The 17,762-nt window shown below is 44.1% G+C and overlaps 1 protein-coding gene across 7 annotated transcripts in view; it reads left to right on the forward strand.

Moving 5' to 3' along the window:
* The window catches only part of arap2 (ArfGAP with RhoGAP domain, ankyrin repeat and PH domain 2), a 389,695-nt gene that overhangs the window by 196,679 nt on the left and 175,254 nt on the right, over positions 1-17,762 (forward strand). For all 7 annotated transcript variants that reach the window (XM_072252909.1, XM_072252908.1, XM_072252910.1 and 4 more), the window contains 2 exons: positions 14,595-14,794; positions 16,025-16,110. In XM_072252909.1, coding sequence (XP_072109010.1) covers positions 14,595-14,794; positions 16,025-16,110 — 286 coding nt within the window. The remainder of the gene's footprint in view (positions 1-14,594; positions 14,795-16,024; positions 16,111-17,762) is intronic.

Genomic DNA, 17,762 nt, shown 5'->3' on the forward strand with positions numbered 1-17,762 from the left:
CCTATCTCAAACACAGGCCACTGGAATAAAATCAATGCAAAATAGATGGGAGTGAGTGGAGTAGCTTAATTAACACACTAAACAAGCGCAGTGACAGTGTTGATTATGGAAATGCACTTCCTTCACAGCAACTACCCTTGAGATATAAGTTTGTGCATAACGTATGTGAAGCACCTTCAATTACTCCAAAAGACTGAGGTTTGGTAAAATACTGAAAGGCTTTTATTCGCTGTACAATACGACCTCCACAGTGAGTGTCTGCCCCCGGACTGAGGGGGAGGGGCAAGGCGAACACCTTTATACAGGACTCTGTGGGAGGAACCACAGGGGCAGTCAGCAGAGGGGTGTGTCCAGACAGGTAACTGAGTTACAACATATATACATGATTTACCACATTCACCCCTCCTTTTTTTAAAAAGAGTCCCGCGGGGTGAAGTGACTGACAATATTTACAAGAAGTATATTTACAGGTTAAGTCTATCAGGCTGTCGAGTCCGTCGCTGTGATCTACGCAGCACCGGTGGTGATTGCACCGGCGATGGCGGTTGTGCTGGCTCCGGCCTGACTTCAGGTGCCAGCACGTTAGGCGCTGTTAATCCCTCGTGCGTGTGCGTTGCGCCCGGTATGGGAGAGTCATGTGGTGTCTGGGTAGCGTTTGGAGTGCGCGGTGTCTGGTGGGTACATACATCGGTGGGTACGGGGTCAATAGTCACCACGGAGTGTTCAGGGTAGGGGCCCGGAGCTCCTGTGGGCGCCAGGTCGCGGATGGAGACCGTGTCCTCCCGCCCATCAGGTAAAACTACATAAGCATACTGGGGGTTCGCATGAAGTAAGTGAACCCTCTCGACTATCAGGGAGTATTTATTGCTCCTCACATGTTTCCAGAGCAGCACTGGCCCCGGGGACGTCAGCCAAGTTGGTAGGGTGGTCCCAGTGGTCGACTTTCTGGGAAAAGAAAAGAGTCGCTCATGAGGGGTGGCATTGGTGGCCGTGCATAACAGGGAGCGGATGGAGTGGAGTGCCTCAGGAAGGACCTCCTGCCAGCAGGAGACCGGCAGTCCCTTTGATCTGAGAGCTAAGAGTGTGGCATTCCACACTGTGCCATTCTCCTTCTCTACCTGTCCATTCCCCCGGGGATTATAGCTCGTGGTCCTACTAGTTGCAATTCCCCTAGCCAGTAGATATTGGCGCAGCTCGTCACTCATAAACGAGGACTCTCTGTCACTGTGGATATAGCATGGGTATCCGAACAGAGTGAAGAGCTTGCGCAGGGTTTTTATAACTGACGTGGTAGTGGTGTCGGGGCAGGGGATGGCGAAGGGGAACCGCGAGTACTCGTCAATTACGTTAAGAAAGTACACATTGCGGTTGGTGGAGGGAAGGGGGCCCTTAAAGTCGACACTCAGTCGCTCAAAGGGGCGGGTGCCCTTTTCGGGTCGGTAGAAGTGCGGTTTGCACTCTGCGCAGACTTGGCAGTCCCTGATCATCATCCTGATCTCCTCAAGGGAGTAAGGCAGGTTCCGGGCTTTCACGAAGTGGAAAAGCTGGGTGACTCCCGGGTGGCAAAGGTCTACATGTAGGGCGTATATCCGGTCGATCTGCGCGCTAGCGCATGTTCCCCAGGATAGGGCATCGGAGGGCTCGTTGAGCTTCCCAGGCTTGTACATGATGTCATAGTTGTAGGTGGAGAGTTCGATTCTCCACCTCAGAATTTTATCATTTTTGATTTTGCTCCGCTGCTGATTATTAAACATGAATGCGACTGAGTGCTGGTCAGTTAGCAGGGTGAACCTTTTGCCGGCAAGATAGTGCCTCCAGTGCCTTATAGCTTCCACTACGGCCTGGGCCTCTTTCTCTACTGCAGAGTGCCGAATTTCAGGGCCTTGAAGGGTACGGGAGAAGAACGCCACTGGTCTTCCTGCCTGGTTGAGGGTAGCAGCCAGCGCAAAGTCGGAGGCATCACTCTCTACTTGGAAGGGAATGGCCTCATCCACCGCATGCATTGCTGCTTTGGCAATGTCCCCTGTTATGCGGTTGAAGGCCGCGTGGGCCTCAGCAGAGAGGGAGAATGTGGTGGACTTGATCAGGGGGCAGGCCTTGTCTGCATAGTTAGAGACCCATTGGGCGTAATATGAAAAGAAGCCCAGGCACCTTTTGAGGGCTCTGAGGGTATTGGGAAGAGGGAGTTCCAACAAGGGGCGCATATGGTCGGGGTCAGGGCCAATGACTCCATTCTCCATGACACACCCAAGGATAGCAAGTCGGGTGGTCCCAAATACACACTTGTCCTTGTTATAGGTGAGGTTGAAAGATTTGGCCGATTGGAGAAATTTTTGGAGGTTGTTGTCGTGATCCTGCTGGTCGTGACCGTAGATGGTGATGTTATCCAGATATGGGAACGTGGCCTTCAATTGGCACTGGTCCACCATCTGGTCCATTGCCCTCTGGAAGACAGATACACCATTCGTGACACCAAAGGGGACGCGCAGGAATTGATAAAGCCTGCCGTCCGCCTCGAAGGCAGTGTAAGGGCGGTCCTCCCGGCGGATGGGGAGCTGATGGTAAGCGGATTTTAGGTCTATGGTCGAGTGCACCTTGTACTGTGCTATCTGATTGACCATATCCGCGATGCGGGGTAGAGGGTACGCGTCGAGCTGCGTGAACCTGTTGATGGTCTGGCTATAGTCCACGACCATCCTATTCTTCTCCCTGTTCCGAACAACCACCACCTGCGCCCTCCAAGGACTTGTGCTTGCCTCAATGACCCCATCCCTGAGCAGCCGCTGCACCTCCGACTTAATGAAAGCTCTGTCCCCCGCGCTGTACCTCCTGCTTTTAGTTGCCACAGGTTTACAGTTGGGGGTCAGGTTGGCGAACAGCGGTGGGGGAGGGATCCTGAGGGTGGAGAGGCCGCAAATGGTGTTGGTAGTGCGGCATTTGGCATGGTGTTCGGTGGGATGCGCGGGTCGGTGTGTGTGTGTGGTCAGTAGCGGGGTACGTGACATATCTCTACAAAGCAGGGGATTTATGACAGTAATTGGTGGGAGGGGCCCATCATACTTCATTGTCACGCTTTTCAGGTGGCTCTGGAAGTCCAACCCCAACAGCACAGGGGCACACAGTTGAGGCAAGACCAGTAACGTAAAGTCCCGATATTCTGTGCCCTGCACCACTAGTGTCGCTACACAACCCCCCCCGGATGTCTGTTGTATGCGACCTGGAGGCCATGGTGACCCTCCGACTTACCGGCCGTTTCATGAGTCCACAATGCTGCACCGTGGCCGGGTGGATAAAACTCTCCGTGCTGCCTGTGTCAAACAGGCAGCTTGTCCTGTGCCCCTCCACCAGGATGTCCATCATTGACCTTGCGAGCTGGTGGGGAGCGCTTTGGTCGAGGGTCACGGAAGCCAGGGTGGGGTCGCTGTCTTGGTCCGGCGTGGTTGGGTGCCCCGTGAGCACCCGTTGGTCGTAGGCGGTGGGAGGTGGCGCCGACCAAGATGGCCGCCCCCATGTCTCCCACGTGGTGGTGGAGTGCAGGGAAGATGGCGGCAGGCAAGATGGCGACCCCCACGTCTCGCACGTGGTGGCAGTGTGCAGGGAAGATGGCGGCCCCCACGTCTTGCACGCGGCGCTGCTCGATCCCGCTCGCAGTTTTGACTTACAGACCTTGGCGAAGTGGCCCTTCTTTCCGCAGCTGGAGCAGGTAGCTTGTTGGGCCGGGCAGCGTTTCCGGGGGTGCTTCTCCAGTCTGCAGAAGTAGCACTTCGCGGACTCACGACTGGCGGCAGCCGAGGTCGATTCGCCGGCAGGTTGCGGGGTCTGCGGCATCCATGAGGCCATCGGGGGATCGCGTGCCTGGAGAGCCTCGGAGTTATGCAGAGTGGCCTCCAACGTATCAGCCAGCTCCATCGCCAAATTTAGGGTAGGATCGGCTTTTTCCAGCAGCCGCTGGTGCACGTACACTGACCTGGTCCCCGTAACGAAGGCGTCTCTCACTAGTAGTTCTGCATCCTGTGCCGCCGTCAGCTCCTGGCAATTGCAGACCCGCATGAGTGTCTGTAGGGCCCGGACAAACTCAGCACTCGATTCCCTGGACCGTTGTTGCCGTGTCGCTAAGCGGTGCCGAGCATAGATGCTGTTTATCGGCCGCAGGTATTGATTTTTGAGTGCATTCATCGCGCCGTCGTAGTTCGGCTGGTCGCTGATCAGCGAATAAACCCTTGAACTGACCCTGGCGAGTAGAATTCTGCGCTTCGCTACGGGGTCGGTCGCTTTAATCTCCTCTAGATACGCTTCGAAGCAGGCCAGCCAGAGTTCGAAAGCGTTTCCAGCGTCAGGCATTTGCGGATGGAGGTCTAATTTTTCTGGTCTCAGGACCTGTTCCATGTTTTAAAATGTACAGCGAATAAAATTGAAGCACCTTCAATTACTCCAAAAGACTGAGGTTTGGTAAAAATACTGAAAGGCTTTTATTCGCTGTACAATACGACCTCCACAGTGAGTGTCTGCCCCCGGACTGAGGGGGAGGGGCAAGACGAACACCTTTATACAGGATTCTGTGGGAGGAGCCACAGGGGCAGTCAGCAAAGGGGTGTGTCCAGACAGGTAACCGAGTTACAACATATATACATGGTTTACCACAGTATGCATTATGAATAAATTTCCCTTCCCACCGACTTTTACCTGTACTTGTAATCTTTTACATGCCAACAGATAGTGGCTCCCAGAAATGCAGGGGATCTCAGTGTAGTGAAGAGAAGCAATTAAAAAAATTAGCATTAGTTTAAATAAATGTTCTGAAGAAAATTTTTAGAGCCTGATAATCTGCAAAGAGGTAGCCATGGAAGTAGTGGGATCATTGGTTGTCGTCTTCTAAAATTCAAGACCATGTAACAATTTCTGTTGCATGCAAGTATAACCACACCAATTATAAAAGAAGGGACAGAGAAACTGAGGACCCAGAGAAGAGCTCGTTGACATGCAATGCAGGAAAAAGTGGATGTGATAACATGGCACTTATTAAGATAAAACTGGGATGAGACAAAATCAACATGGATTTGTGAAAGGAAAAGCCAGTTTGATAAGTTCAGAGGAATCTTTTGAAGACTTAACTGGTAGGATTGATAAGAAAAAAGAATGGATGTGGTGTATTTGGATTTTCCGAAGGCCTTAATTTCTTTCCAGAAGGGATAGGTGCAGAAAGAAAGCTCATGGAACTGGGATAATTTGTATGGGAGTGAAAATTAGTTGACACACTAGAAACAATGCAGAAGTAAATGGGAAGCAACGCACATCAAAGTTGCTGGTGAATGCAGCAGGCCAGGCAGCATCTCTAGGAAGAGGTACAGTCGACGTTTCAGGCCGAGACCCTTCATCAGGACTAACTGAAAGAAGAGTGAGTAAGAGATTTGAAAGTTGGAGGGGGAGGGGGAGATCCAAAATGATAGGAAAAGACAGGAGGGGGAGGGATGGAGCCAAGAGCTGGACAGGTGATTGGCAAAAGGGATACGAGAGGATCATGGGACAGGAGGTCCGGGAAGAAAGACAAGGAGGGGGGGACCCAGAGGATGGGCAAGGGGTATATTCAGAGGGACAGAGGGAGAAAAAGGAGAGTGAGAGAAAGAATGTGTGTATATAAATAAATAACAGATGGGGTACGAGGGGGAGGTGGGGCATTAGCAGAAGTTAGAGAAGTCAATGTTCATGCCATCAGGTTGGAGGCTACCCAGACAGAATATAAGGTGTTGTTCCTCCAACCTGAGTGTGGCTTCATCTTTACAGTAGAGGAGGCCATGGATAGACATATCAGAATGGGAATGGGATATGGCATATCAGAATTCCCCCTTTTCCTTCTCCCTGGGCCTCCTGTCCCATGATCCTCTCATATCCCTTTTGCCAATCACCTGTCCAGCTCTTGGCTCCATCCCTCCCCCTCCTGTCTTCTCCTATCATTTTGGATCTCCCCCTCCCCCTCCCACTTTCAAATCTCTTACTAGCTCTTCCTTCAGTTAGTCCTGACGAAGGGTCTCGGCCCGAAACGTCGACTGTACCTCTTCCTAGAGATGCTGCCTGGCCTACTGTGTTCACCAGCATCTTTGATGTGTGTTGCTTGAATTTCCAGCATCTGCAGAATTCCTCGTGTTCAGAAGTACACAAGTTGAGCCCCATTGGCAAGTGCCCTGGATTTGCAAGTCTGCTGGGGAAGCCGAAGAGCTAATGTCTACAAACCTATGAGTTTGCTGGAGCCCAAAGAAGACAGCCTGTGCTGGGGTTAGAGGACTTTGAATGTGCGTGGATAGGTAGGTGTGCGGGAGGGAGGAATGGGGTCATTTTGCTATTGTTGGTGTGTCACTTGGAACGTTCGGTTTATTATTCTGTGTTGCTCTGCCAAGCACAGTGGTGTGCTGTGGTGGCGCTAAAATGCGCAAATTCTTTGGTGCGTTGTTTGTTAATACAAATGACACACTTCACAGCATGTTGTTCTGATGTATATGTGAGTAATAATTCTGAATCTGATCAAAATGACAAACAAAATTCTAGATTTTGCCTCGCTAAGGCTGTATGATTGTAGCAAGACATCTTTATTTCTCTACTCAAAACTTCTAGAAATGAAGGAAAACATACCATTTACCTTTTCACTTCCTCGCTGATCTGTTGCGTCTGATGTACAAGGATGTGCAAGTCCCTTTGCTGATCAAAATTTCATGCCATCAGGTTGGAGGCTACCCAGACGGAATATAAGGTGTTGTTCCTCCAACCTGAGTGTGGCTTCATCTTTACAGTAGAGGAGGCCGTGGATAGACATATCAGAATGGGAATGGGATGTGGAATTAAAATGTGTGGCCACTGGGAGATCCTGCTTTCTCCGACGGACAGAGCGTAGGTGTTCAGCAAAGCGATCTCCCAGTCTGCGTCGGGTCTCACCAATATATAAAGGCCACATCGGGAGCACCGGACGCAGTATATCACCCCAGCCGACTCACAGGTGAAGTGTCGCCTCACCTGGAAGGACTGCTTGGGGCCCTGAATGGTGGTAAGGGAGGAAGTGTAAGGGCATGTGTAGCACTTGTTCCGCTTACAAGGATAAGTGCCAGGAGGGAGATCAGTGGGGAGGGATGGGGGGGACGAATGGACAAGGGAGTCGCGTAGGGAGCGATCCCTGTGGAAAGCGGGGTGGTGGGGAGGGAAAAATGTGCTTAGTGGTGGGATCCCGTTGGAGGTGGCGGAAGTTACGGAGAATAATATGTTGGACCCGGAGGCTGGTGGGGTGGTAGGTGAGGACCAGGGGAACCCTATTCCTAGTGGGGTGGCGGGAGGATGGAGTGCGAGCAGATGTACGTGAAATGGGGGAGATGCGTTTTAGAGCAGAGTAGATGTAAATGGGACTGTCTTAGGGTGGTAGGGTACCTCGGGGAATTGATGCTTGAACACCAAGTAATCGCAATGCACTTCGATGATTTGAATATAGGATTAAATATAATTTCTAAATTTTCCTATGATGGAAAACTGGGTAGGGATGTGAGGAGGTGCAAATAGATTCCTAGGCAATTTATATAAAGTTGAGTAAGTGGTTGATTACATGGCAGTATGACCTAGATTAATGTGAAGCTGTTTATGTTTGGTAGGGAAGATAGAAATGTAGAGAATTATGTAAATAAGGACTGGGAAATTTTGATCAGCAAAGGGACTTGCATATTCTTGTACATCAGACACAACAGATCAGCGAGGAAGTGAAAAGGTAAATGGTATGTTTTCCTTCATTTCTAGAAGTTTTGAGTAGAGAAATAAAGATGTCTTGCTACAATCATACAGCCTTAGCGAGGCAAAATCTAGAATTTTGTTTGCCATTTTGATCAGATTCAGAATTATTACTCACATATACATCAGAACAACATGCTGTGAAGTGTGTCATTTGTATTAACAAACAACACACCAAAGAATTTGCGCATTTTAGCGCCATCACAGCACACCACTGTGCTTGGCAGAGCAACACAGAATAATAAACCGAATGTTCCAAGTGACACACCAACAATAGCAAAATGACCCCATTTCTCCCTCCCGCACACCTACCTGCCCACGCACATTCAAAGTCCTCTAACCCCAGCACAGGCTGTCTTCTTTGGGCTCCAGCAAACTCATAAGTTTGTAGACATTAGCTCTTCGGCTTCCCCAGCAGACTTGCAAATCCAGGGCACTTGCCAATGGGGCTCAACTTGTGTACTTCTGAACACGAGGAATTCTGCAGATGCTGGAAATTCAAGCAACACACATCAAAGTTGCTGGTGAATGCAGCAGTCCAGGCAGCATCTCTAGGAAGAGGTACAGTCGACGTTTTGGGCCGAGACCCTTCGTCAGGACTAACTGAAGGAAGAGTGAGTAAGAGATTTGAAAGTGGGAGCAGGAGGGGGAGATCCAAAATGATAGGAGAAGACAGGAGGGGGAGGGATGTAGCCAAGAGCTGGACAGGTGATTGGCAAAAGGGATATGAGAGGATCATGGGACAGGAGGCCCAGGGAGAAGGAAAAGGGGGAATTCTGATATGCCATATCCCATTCCCATTCTGATATGTCTATTCATGGCCTCCTCTACTGTAAAGATGAAGCCACACTCAGGTTGGAGGAACAACACCTTATATTCTGTCTGGGTAGCCTCCAACCTGATGGCATGGACATTGACTTCTCTAACTTCCGCTAATGCCCCATCTCCCCCTCGTACCCCATCCGTTATTTATTTATATACACACATTCTTTCTCTGTCTCTCCTTTTTCTCCCTCTGACTATACCCCTTGCCCATCCTCTGGGGTTTCCACCCTGCCCCTTTTCCTTCTCCCTGGACCTCCTGTCCCATGATCCTGTCATATCCCTTTTGCCAATCACCTGTCCAGCTCTTGGCTCCATCCCGGCCCCCCTCCTGTCTTCTCCTATCATTTTGGATCTCCCCCTCCCCCTCCCACTTTCAAATCTCTTATTAACTCTTCCTTCAGTTAGTCCTGACGAAGGGTCTCGGCCTGAAACATCGACTGTACCTCTTCCTAGAGATGCTACCTGGCCAGCTGCGTTCACCAGCAACTTTGATGTGTGTTGCTTGTGTGCTTCTGATTGACTTTTGGCTTCAATCTGGATTTCTAATCTACCGTCGAGCTTCAATCTTCTGAACCAACCCAGAACTCACCCATGACAATGAGTGAGGACCTGAGCTCCGGACCCCTGGCAATGGGACTCTGAACATTTGACATCAAAATGTGTCTTGCAATTCACGTATCTAGTGCGTCTCTGGCCCGACTTGCAATCACATACTCATTGCTGACCTTTCAACATGGAGCAGACGTTTACATTGTGGCCTGACCTCTACCTCCAGATATCCCTGCCCTTAATCCATAACTTGATCTCTAACTTCCCTTTCTGTCCCCAAAATATCCCTACGAATCAAATAAAAATTGAAAAAAACTAAGATATCCTTGCCAATGATGGAGTACAGTGAATTTTTTACACACTGATATCTGGGCAGCAGGATTGCCATGTGAGACAAAATTGCATTTAGTAATAACTTACATTTGCAAGACTAATAAGAGATCTCATTAAACATATGAAATCCTGACAGGATCGGACAGTCTGCATACAGGGAGATTTTTTTTTAAGACTGCGGATGCTTGAAATTTGAAATAAATGGTGTCAACAAGACTTAATTCAATTCAATTCAAGTTTAATTGTCTTTCAACCATGCATGAATACCCATGAATACAACCAAATAAGACAGCATTACTCCAGAGCCAAGGTGCAAAACAGTACCCTCAGTCACACATAGCACATACACGATAACAAGCAAATGTTAGATATTAGTGAAATACAGTCATGCCAGAAAAAACTAGTTCAGACCCTGAATCCATTTATGCTGCCCGAAATCTACAGTCCACCACATAGAGCCTTGTCTTCTGCCGAGCAAACACTGAAGGTCTGGCCTTATTGCCACACCACACTACCCCTGGTGAAGTGCACAGGCTTTGACGCTTCTCACCTGGCGGCTGTAGATAGGTGACACTGCAGCTTGAGGCCTAGTCCTTGCTACGACCAGGACTACGCAGCTCCCCCACCATCTGCCCCTGCTGTCCGCCAATAAAGCAGTAAATTGGACTTGCAGCATTCCACGTTAACAATATCCAAAAGGGTTTCGCAATTCCAAAAAAGCAACTAAGACTCTCTATTAGACTACATGCCTCCTTCGCTTACTAACTCCTCTGAAGCTTCTCTGATGCAAGCAGCAGCACGATCTGCACAGTCCAGCTCCTTCAGTTTCTCTGTCAATGAGTAACTCGCTGATGGGATAGACCTGCATTGCTTTAAGACCTTAATGTACAATAGGGTCTTGCAATTAACAATAGTTGTAGGGACTGAGATGAGGAGGAATTGCCTCACCAAGAGAGTGGTGATCTGTGGAATCCTCTACCAAAGAGGTCTGTGAAAACCATGTTGCTGAACTTTCTAAAGAAAGACCCAGTTGGAGCATTAGACAGAAAAGAGGCATCAAGGGGAAAGGACAGATATGTGGTTGTAAGGTAAATGATTGGGCGTAATCCTACTGAAGGGTGGAACAGGTCTGAAGATCCAAATGGCTCCTCCCACTCTTATTTTTCTAATGATTTGAGATTATAATTTGTATGCAGCAGGCAAGATGTATTGTTGAAATTAATTGTTCTGTTTCTCTATTGAGCTAGACTTGTTCATTTGCCATCCTGGGTATTGGATTTGAGTTCCCAGTTCTGAAGAGCATGAATAAACCTGTTAAATTATTATAAAAAATATGCAGTTGTTTTGGTAATCTCTGATGTGGTTCAGTACAACACAAGTTGAACCTCCTGTTGCCATGTTCAGACAACTTCAATGCAACCCAAGATGCTCACCAAGCTACTTACTATAATTTGATGAACTTGAAATAAGCAGGAGAAGATGTCATTTGTGTGGGTAAGAAAAACCTATGGATTCATGAAATCTGAAAGAAAAACAGGAAAAAAATGCAAGAAACGCAAACCATATGAGTAGAGGTCTTGAGTTCAGGCTTTGTTTCAGATTTCCAACCTGCGTTTTATTTTGGATTTTCTCACTTAGTCTAGGGTTCGTTTGCAGGCATGCATTGAAAGACGAATTTTTGGTATATGGCAGAAACTATGTATTCTTTTCTAGATTTTGATTTTTTATGGAATTCAGCTATTATACTAAGTAGTAAATTTTGGTAGATGTTGGCATATTTGATGGAATGTTGTAAACTATATAAATCTGCTTTACATAGTAGCAGGCTTGAGCGTGAGTCTGATCTTATGTTTCCACTGTAAAATCATTTTGTAATATGCTTGTGAAAAGCAACATAGACCAAGCTTTGTCAGACGCTGATATGTTTATCTTAGTAGATTAAATGCTGAATATTGGAATTGTCCTTCATGTTTCTTTCATCGTGATTCATGTTAGATTGACCTCCTTTGCTAGAGTATGATGCCTGAAAACCAGTCAGTCTTGTGATTGGTGTGTCTTGTGTTTCGTTAATTTGAGCAGCTAGATTTTAGAATGTTTAAGTTCCCTGGAAATGGCACTGATACAAGAAGCAAAAAGGTTGCTGAAAGTTTTCGAATAGCTGAGCCATGTTAAGGAAGGCAGAGGAAAAAGTGTGATTATTTATAGATAAATATATGGAACTAAAATTGGAAGAAGTGGTAGGGATGTCAAGCTTTGAATAGCACATTGGCCACCCATTGCACATCAATCCACTTTTCCTTTCCATTCACTATTTGGGAAAGGACAAATGGACACTGAGCGAAATAGGCAATAGTCCATTTGCTTCTGAAGCATATGGATAAGGGTGAAGGGAAGGAGTTAGTAGAGAAAATTTTAATTTCCCAGTCTCAGATAGGTAGTGCTTGTGTCAAATATAAATTCTTAATAGATTGAGGTAATGATTAGGCAGTCATCCTGCTCCCAGCAGATGAATTAGCAGTCTACATATTTTGCCAAGACTAACAGCCTCTCATTTAACTTGCTGATTTAGTTCTGACTGACTGGCTTTACACACTTAGGAAATGTCGCAGATGAATGGAGTTGGGGAAAGGTCTTGGAGAATTCATACCAAGATCCTTGTGTTTTTTTCTCAGAAATTAATCACTGTGTCTTGTGCCATAATGGCACAAGCAACAGTATTTTAAATAATGTTAGAATATTTTTCTTTCCTATATTTTTATTAGTTTCTACATAGAAGAATTCAGAGTACAAGAAACTGTACATAAAAGGTCAAAAAAGATTTTTTAAAAAAACTACCAATTACATTATATATATTCATAATAACAATTTCATTACTCGGTATTCATGTAAGTTAATCAATAGTTATATTGAAATATACTAATTTATCACAAAAAAAGAGTCTAACCCCTACCAAGACTGAAGCTGTTTATTAAGGAGAAAAAAAGGTAAAATACCTTCTATATAATAAAAATTAATAATAGCCAACATCTGAATTTAAACAACGAATTAAAGATTTTGAAAGTTTTGAAAATAATTCAGAAAGGGTCCCCGCAATGTTTGACAATCTTGACGAGATTCAGAAATTGAACAATGAATCTTCTATAAGTCTAAGTATGACATTGAGCATGAGTAGGAGGGAAAAGCATCTTTCCATTTAAACAAAAGTGCTCTCCTAGCTATATGAGAGCTAAAGGCCAAAATATGTAAATCAGATGTCTTCAGCTTGATATCTTGTCCTGCAGCAATACCAAATAGGGCCGTCAGAGGATTAGGCTTAAAATTGACTTTGAAAAGTAAAGAAAAACTTTGAAAAACTTCCTTCCAATATTTTTCAAGACTCGGACAAGTCCAAAACATATGAATTAATGAAGCTTCTTCAATATTTACATCTGTCACAATAGGGAGATATATCCGAATAAAAACGAGAAAGCTTATTTTTAGTCATATGGACTCTATGTACCACCTTAAATTGTGGGAGGTGGTACATAGAATATTTTTGAAAGCCTTCCAACTTCTTTGAAATGAAGAGCCAAGCATAATACATTCCACATTGTCTAACTGTTAATGGGGTCTTCATAATTTATTTTATTCCATGTATTTTATGTGGGGGTTGGGGGTCAAGCACCATTTAATGTTCCTTCCTAGTTTTCCCTTAAAAAGGGTGGTGGTCAGTTACTTTACAGGAGCTGGGCACTGTTTGTAAAGGGAGTACTATCATTGTTAAAGATTAAAAAACAATGGATGCTGTAAACATGAGCTTAAAATGGAAAATGCTGATAATACTCAGCAGGTCTGGTAGGATTAATGCAAAGAGAAGGAGTCCTGTTGTAGGGTCTTGTCCCAAGATGTTAACTGTTTATTCATTTTCATATATGCTGGCTGACCTGCTGAGTTCCTTCAGAATTGTGGGGGTGCTTGTCTGGATTTCCAGCATTTGCAGGATCTCTTGTTTACACTTTAAAGTCCCATTTGCCTATGTTTGGCTTTCCTCTCCATGTACCTGTCCAAATGCCTTGTAAGTGTCATGGTATCTGCTCAACCACTGTATCTGGCAGCTTGATCCATATACACATCCCCTTCTATGTGAAGAAGTTGCCCTTTGGGTCCTGTTTAAATCTTCCTCAACTCCCCTTCAACATATGCTCTCTGTTTTTCTCCCATCAGATTCTTTCTTCTCCAGGTCTTGACCTTTACCACCCACCTGGCTTCCCCTATCACCATCCATCTGGACTCTTTTACCTCCCCCACCTTCTAATTCAGACATGACACCACTTTCCCTCTCAGTTCTGATGAAAGGTCTTAGCCTGAAATGTTGACTATTTATTCTTTTCCATAGATGGGGCTTGACCTGCTGAGTTCCTCCAGCAATTTGTGTGTGTTTCTCTCTTTTTGATTCCACTTTCCTGGGAAAGAGACTGTGTACATTCACCTTCTCTATACCCCTCAAAATTTTATACACCTCTGTAAGTGGACACTTTTAAGGAAGTTTTTTCAGTCTGATGTTGCTCTATCAAATGTATTCCTTTCTGTCGTGACTTAATAAATTCAGCACTGGTCCAAACCTTTTCACTTTTATCTGTGATACAGTGAATGTCCTCCACCATTTTGATAGTTTGTAATTTCTTGATCCCATCTGGTTCATATTCATCATAGGCCTACAATCCCTTTACACCTCCAACCCACATAGGAAAGCCCAAGGATCTTTCACTTCTTCTTTGAATTGACACCAATGAAGAGTTTTGGATTTGAAATATTAATTCTGTTCCTCTTTCTGATCTGACCTACCGAGTGTTTTTTGCACTTCATTATGTTTTTCTGTAATGCCACAGTGCTATCAAATGGAGATTTCAAATTAAAGTTATTGAAGAAGCAATAATAACTCTTCAAGTTAGGGTGTTGTCCAAGTTAAAATGACTTATGGAATTCATATGTGATGTATAGTGTTGATCTGTCTCAAAAATGTACCCTATAATTTCATTAGAGAATGAGTACTGCACATCTTAATATTCTGTGTATCTGTTCCTATGTGGCTTTGTGTGCTTTGTAATTGGATAATTAAAAATGAAATGGAAATAAAATCAATGCTTCAGCTTCACCGCAGAATCCGAGCGAGAAAAACAGGAATGGATTGAAGCTATGCGAGGATCAATAGCAGAAAGCCTCTCGGATTATGAAGTGGTAGAGAAGATCTGGTTCAATGAGTCCAACAGAAACTGTGCAGATTGCCGAGCACCTGATCCCGAATGGGCATCCATCAATCTTGGAGTTGTCATCTGCAAAAAATGTGCAGGTAATTGTGAAAAAAAAAGCAAAGTACTTAAATCATACCATCTTGTGCAGTTGAAAACACTTGCAGATTCCTATAATGGTCGCCATAATTTTGGTGTAACATCAATGAGGTCCTGTATTAACTATTTTGCCAAAACAATAGTGATTCCAAGCAGTTCCCCAGTATTCACCTTTGGAATGCAGTTCCTGGAGGTCAATTTTCCACTTGCTTTTATGTCAATAACATCAATATATTCTGTTACAATGGACTAAACCGATGCAGAAGAACTGGAAGTTCTAAACTTAAGTTTGTTAAACCTCAATCTACATGTGTTCATCTTTTCTGTGATCTTCAGCACTGGATCAGGATTCACTGCACACCAACAGAGCTGCTTGTCAGTGCAGCTTGAAATTCTGACTGTGTGCTGATGCCTTCTGTAGAAAATTGGTCTCATTTTCACAGTGCATGTTTCTAAGTTGCTTCATATTTTAAAGACTTTATTTGCTGAAACTGACTAATGTACAGCAGCTGATCATTGAGTGGAGCAGTAACTATGGATTTACTAATTTTCTGTGATTTCTGAATCAAGTCCCTCCTTGATGAAGCACTGGACACTTAATTAAAATGCCTAGTTTTTAGGAAAATAATTTTCAGCTCTACTAATAAAACTAAGCCATATTACTCTTTATAAATGTTTATTAGTGAATGGGAAAAAAAATGGCTCTAATATTGCGTCAACTGGTTGAGGGTTTTCCCATTTGTATTTTTACAAGAGAATTTTAATGGGTATGTAAATTGTAATCTGGCCTATATATTTGCACATCATATTATGAGTGCAGCCTAACTGGAAATTATTGCCACTTTATCTGTTTATTGTTGAATCTTGTTTATTTTATGGTCAAAAAGCCTCTGGTAAATTTTGTTCTAAATTAATTATCTTTTGATTTGCTATTATTTTTTCCTGTCTGTGGAAAAGATAATTTAGTTTCTCAGTCAACTGGAAGTGATGCAAAAGAAACTTCTTGAAACTTCAATAACTTTAGGAATGGTGCAGTTTCATATATTCTTTTCAATGATCCATTTTTTAAATGTTCAGTAATGTGGTTAAAAGATCAAAAATACACTGGTAGAGAAAATCAGCTCTTCTAACTGGGAATAGGCTTAATTGCACCACCAAAATCTTTTTCTTTGTCATGTCTAAGCAGACATTCCTAAAGTGTTTTGGTGTTATTTGATTGAACTTTTATTCAGGTCAGCATCGATCATTGGGATCGAATATTTCCAAGGTTCGTAGTCTGAAGCTGGACATTAGTATTTGGAGCAATGAACTTGTTGAGGTAAGAAAATCTACCCTGTACAGAACAGATGGAGTAAAAGAAAAACAAGCTTCTGTACAGATTAATGGAAAATACGAAATTGATTAGTCATGATCAAATGTCGGAGCAGACTTGATGAGTCAAATAGTGTAATTCTGCTCCCATATGTTATAAAAGTTACACCTGGAGCAATAAACTCATCTTTTTGTGGTTGATCCCATTTTTTTATCCAATCTTCTTCAAGTTCTTATTAAGAAATGAGGATTTCCTGTCCTGTCCTGTCCATACTGCACCAACCGCTGCCACTGGGCTAGAGATGTGCAGAGCAATGTGTGGTTAAGTGCCTTGCTCAAGGACACAACACGCTGCCTCAGCTGAGGCTCGAACTGGCGACCTTCAGATCACTAGTCCAACGCCTTAACCACTTGGCCACACCAAGATTTTAGTGACATCATTTGTGATCTGTACTTAAAGCTATTGTTTGAACATAAACGATGATGATGATGGGAAAGAGAAAGCAACAACTAGTTTGTGTGGATGAATGGTAAATAATCTCCTTTGTGCCAGCTTCAAAATTTTGCAGACTTTCAATATCTCTTCAAACCTTAACCCATATGAATGTGTCCATATGTGTTCAGAATGTGTCTTACATTACCTTTGCCTCATTACGGAGAATTCAGTGTCCTACTGCAATAATATTACATGTAGGAAAGTCCATGCTACCTCTCCAAAGACCTCATCATCAATACTTTTTGCAATTAAGTTAATCTTTTGTTGTGTTTAACTTGAAAACAGCAGCAATCAATTTCAGTACCTCTTGAGTATATGCACTCATTTAATTTTTGTTATAATCTCAGATCTAGTTTGCTTGCTGTTAAGGTGAGTTTAATTCTATTATCCATCAGTAGATCTGCTGTGGTTCACAGAAATGCAGTGATGAAGTATAATGAAGATTTCAAAGATTTTCTCGGATTAGTAATTCAACCTCCATAATATATTAAGGGTTTAATATTACTCTTCCCTCCTCACTAGTTTTGAATTCTCCTGACACAGTTCTGTAGCTGCCTCAGAGAGCTGTTTACATATTCCAACTGATCGTTGAGTCAGTAGAGTGAAAAGTATGAATTTTAATAATTGACCACTGAATTTGGATGCTACAGATATGGTTAGAAAAATGGCAATTGAAAATGTCCAAGTAACAGTGAATAAGTCAAGCTAAGATGTGCATTGTGATAACTTTGTTCTTGCCAATGACTTAATAATTAGAGCTGCACCAACAGTCATAATTGTTTCATAATTCATAAATTGAAGTGCTTTTAGTTTGCAGTATTAACGGTACACAATGTGAAATGTGTTTTGGTAGTTGTGATCCAATTCCTAGCAGGTGCTCACAACACATTTTTGGCACCAACTTAGTCCTGTTTAGCATTCTGTTAGGCGCTTAGTCACTCGCATACCAAAAAAAAACAAAAGATCAAAGATAAGCATCATATAATTGAACTGAATATAATGGTTACCTATTGGCCGCTGTTGAATTAAATGACAAATCCATATGCTTTCAGAGTTGCACTGTCAGTTTAAACGTATACATATCATACAATTGCTATAGTAAAGTAAATGGGATTAAACTCACCAGGTTTTTGGTGCTGTAAGATGAATTGGATTGATGTTCT

The sequence above is a fragment of the Mobula birostris genome, chromosome 3 (assembly GCF_030028105.1).
Source record: "Mobula birostris isolate sMobBir1 chromosome 3, sMobBir1.hap1, whole genome shotgun sequence".
In the NCBI taxonomy this organism is placed as follows: Eukaryota; Metazoa; Chordata; class Chondrichthyes; order Myliobatiformes; family Myliobatidae; genus Mobula; species Mobula birostris.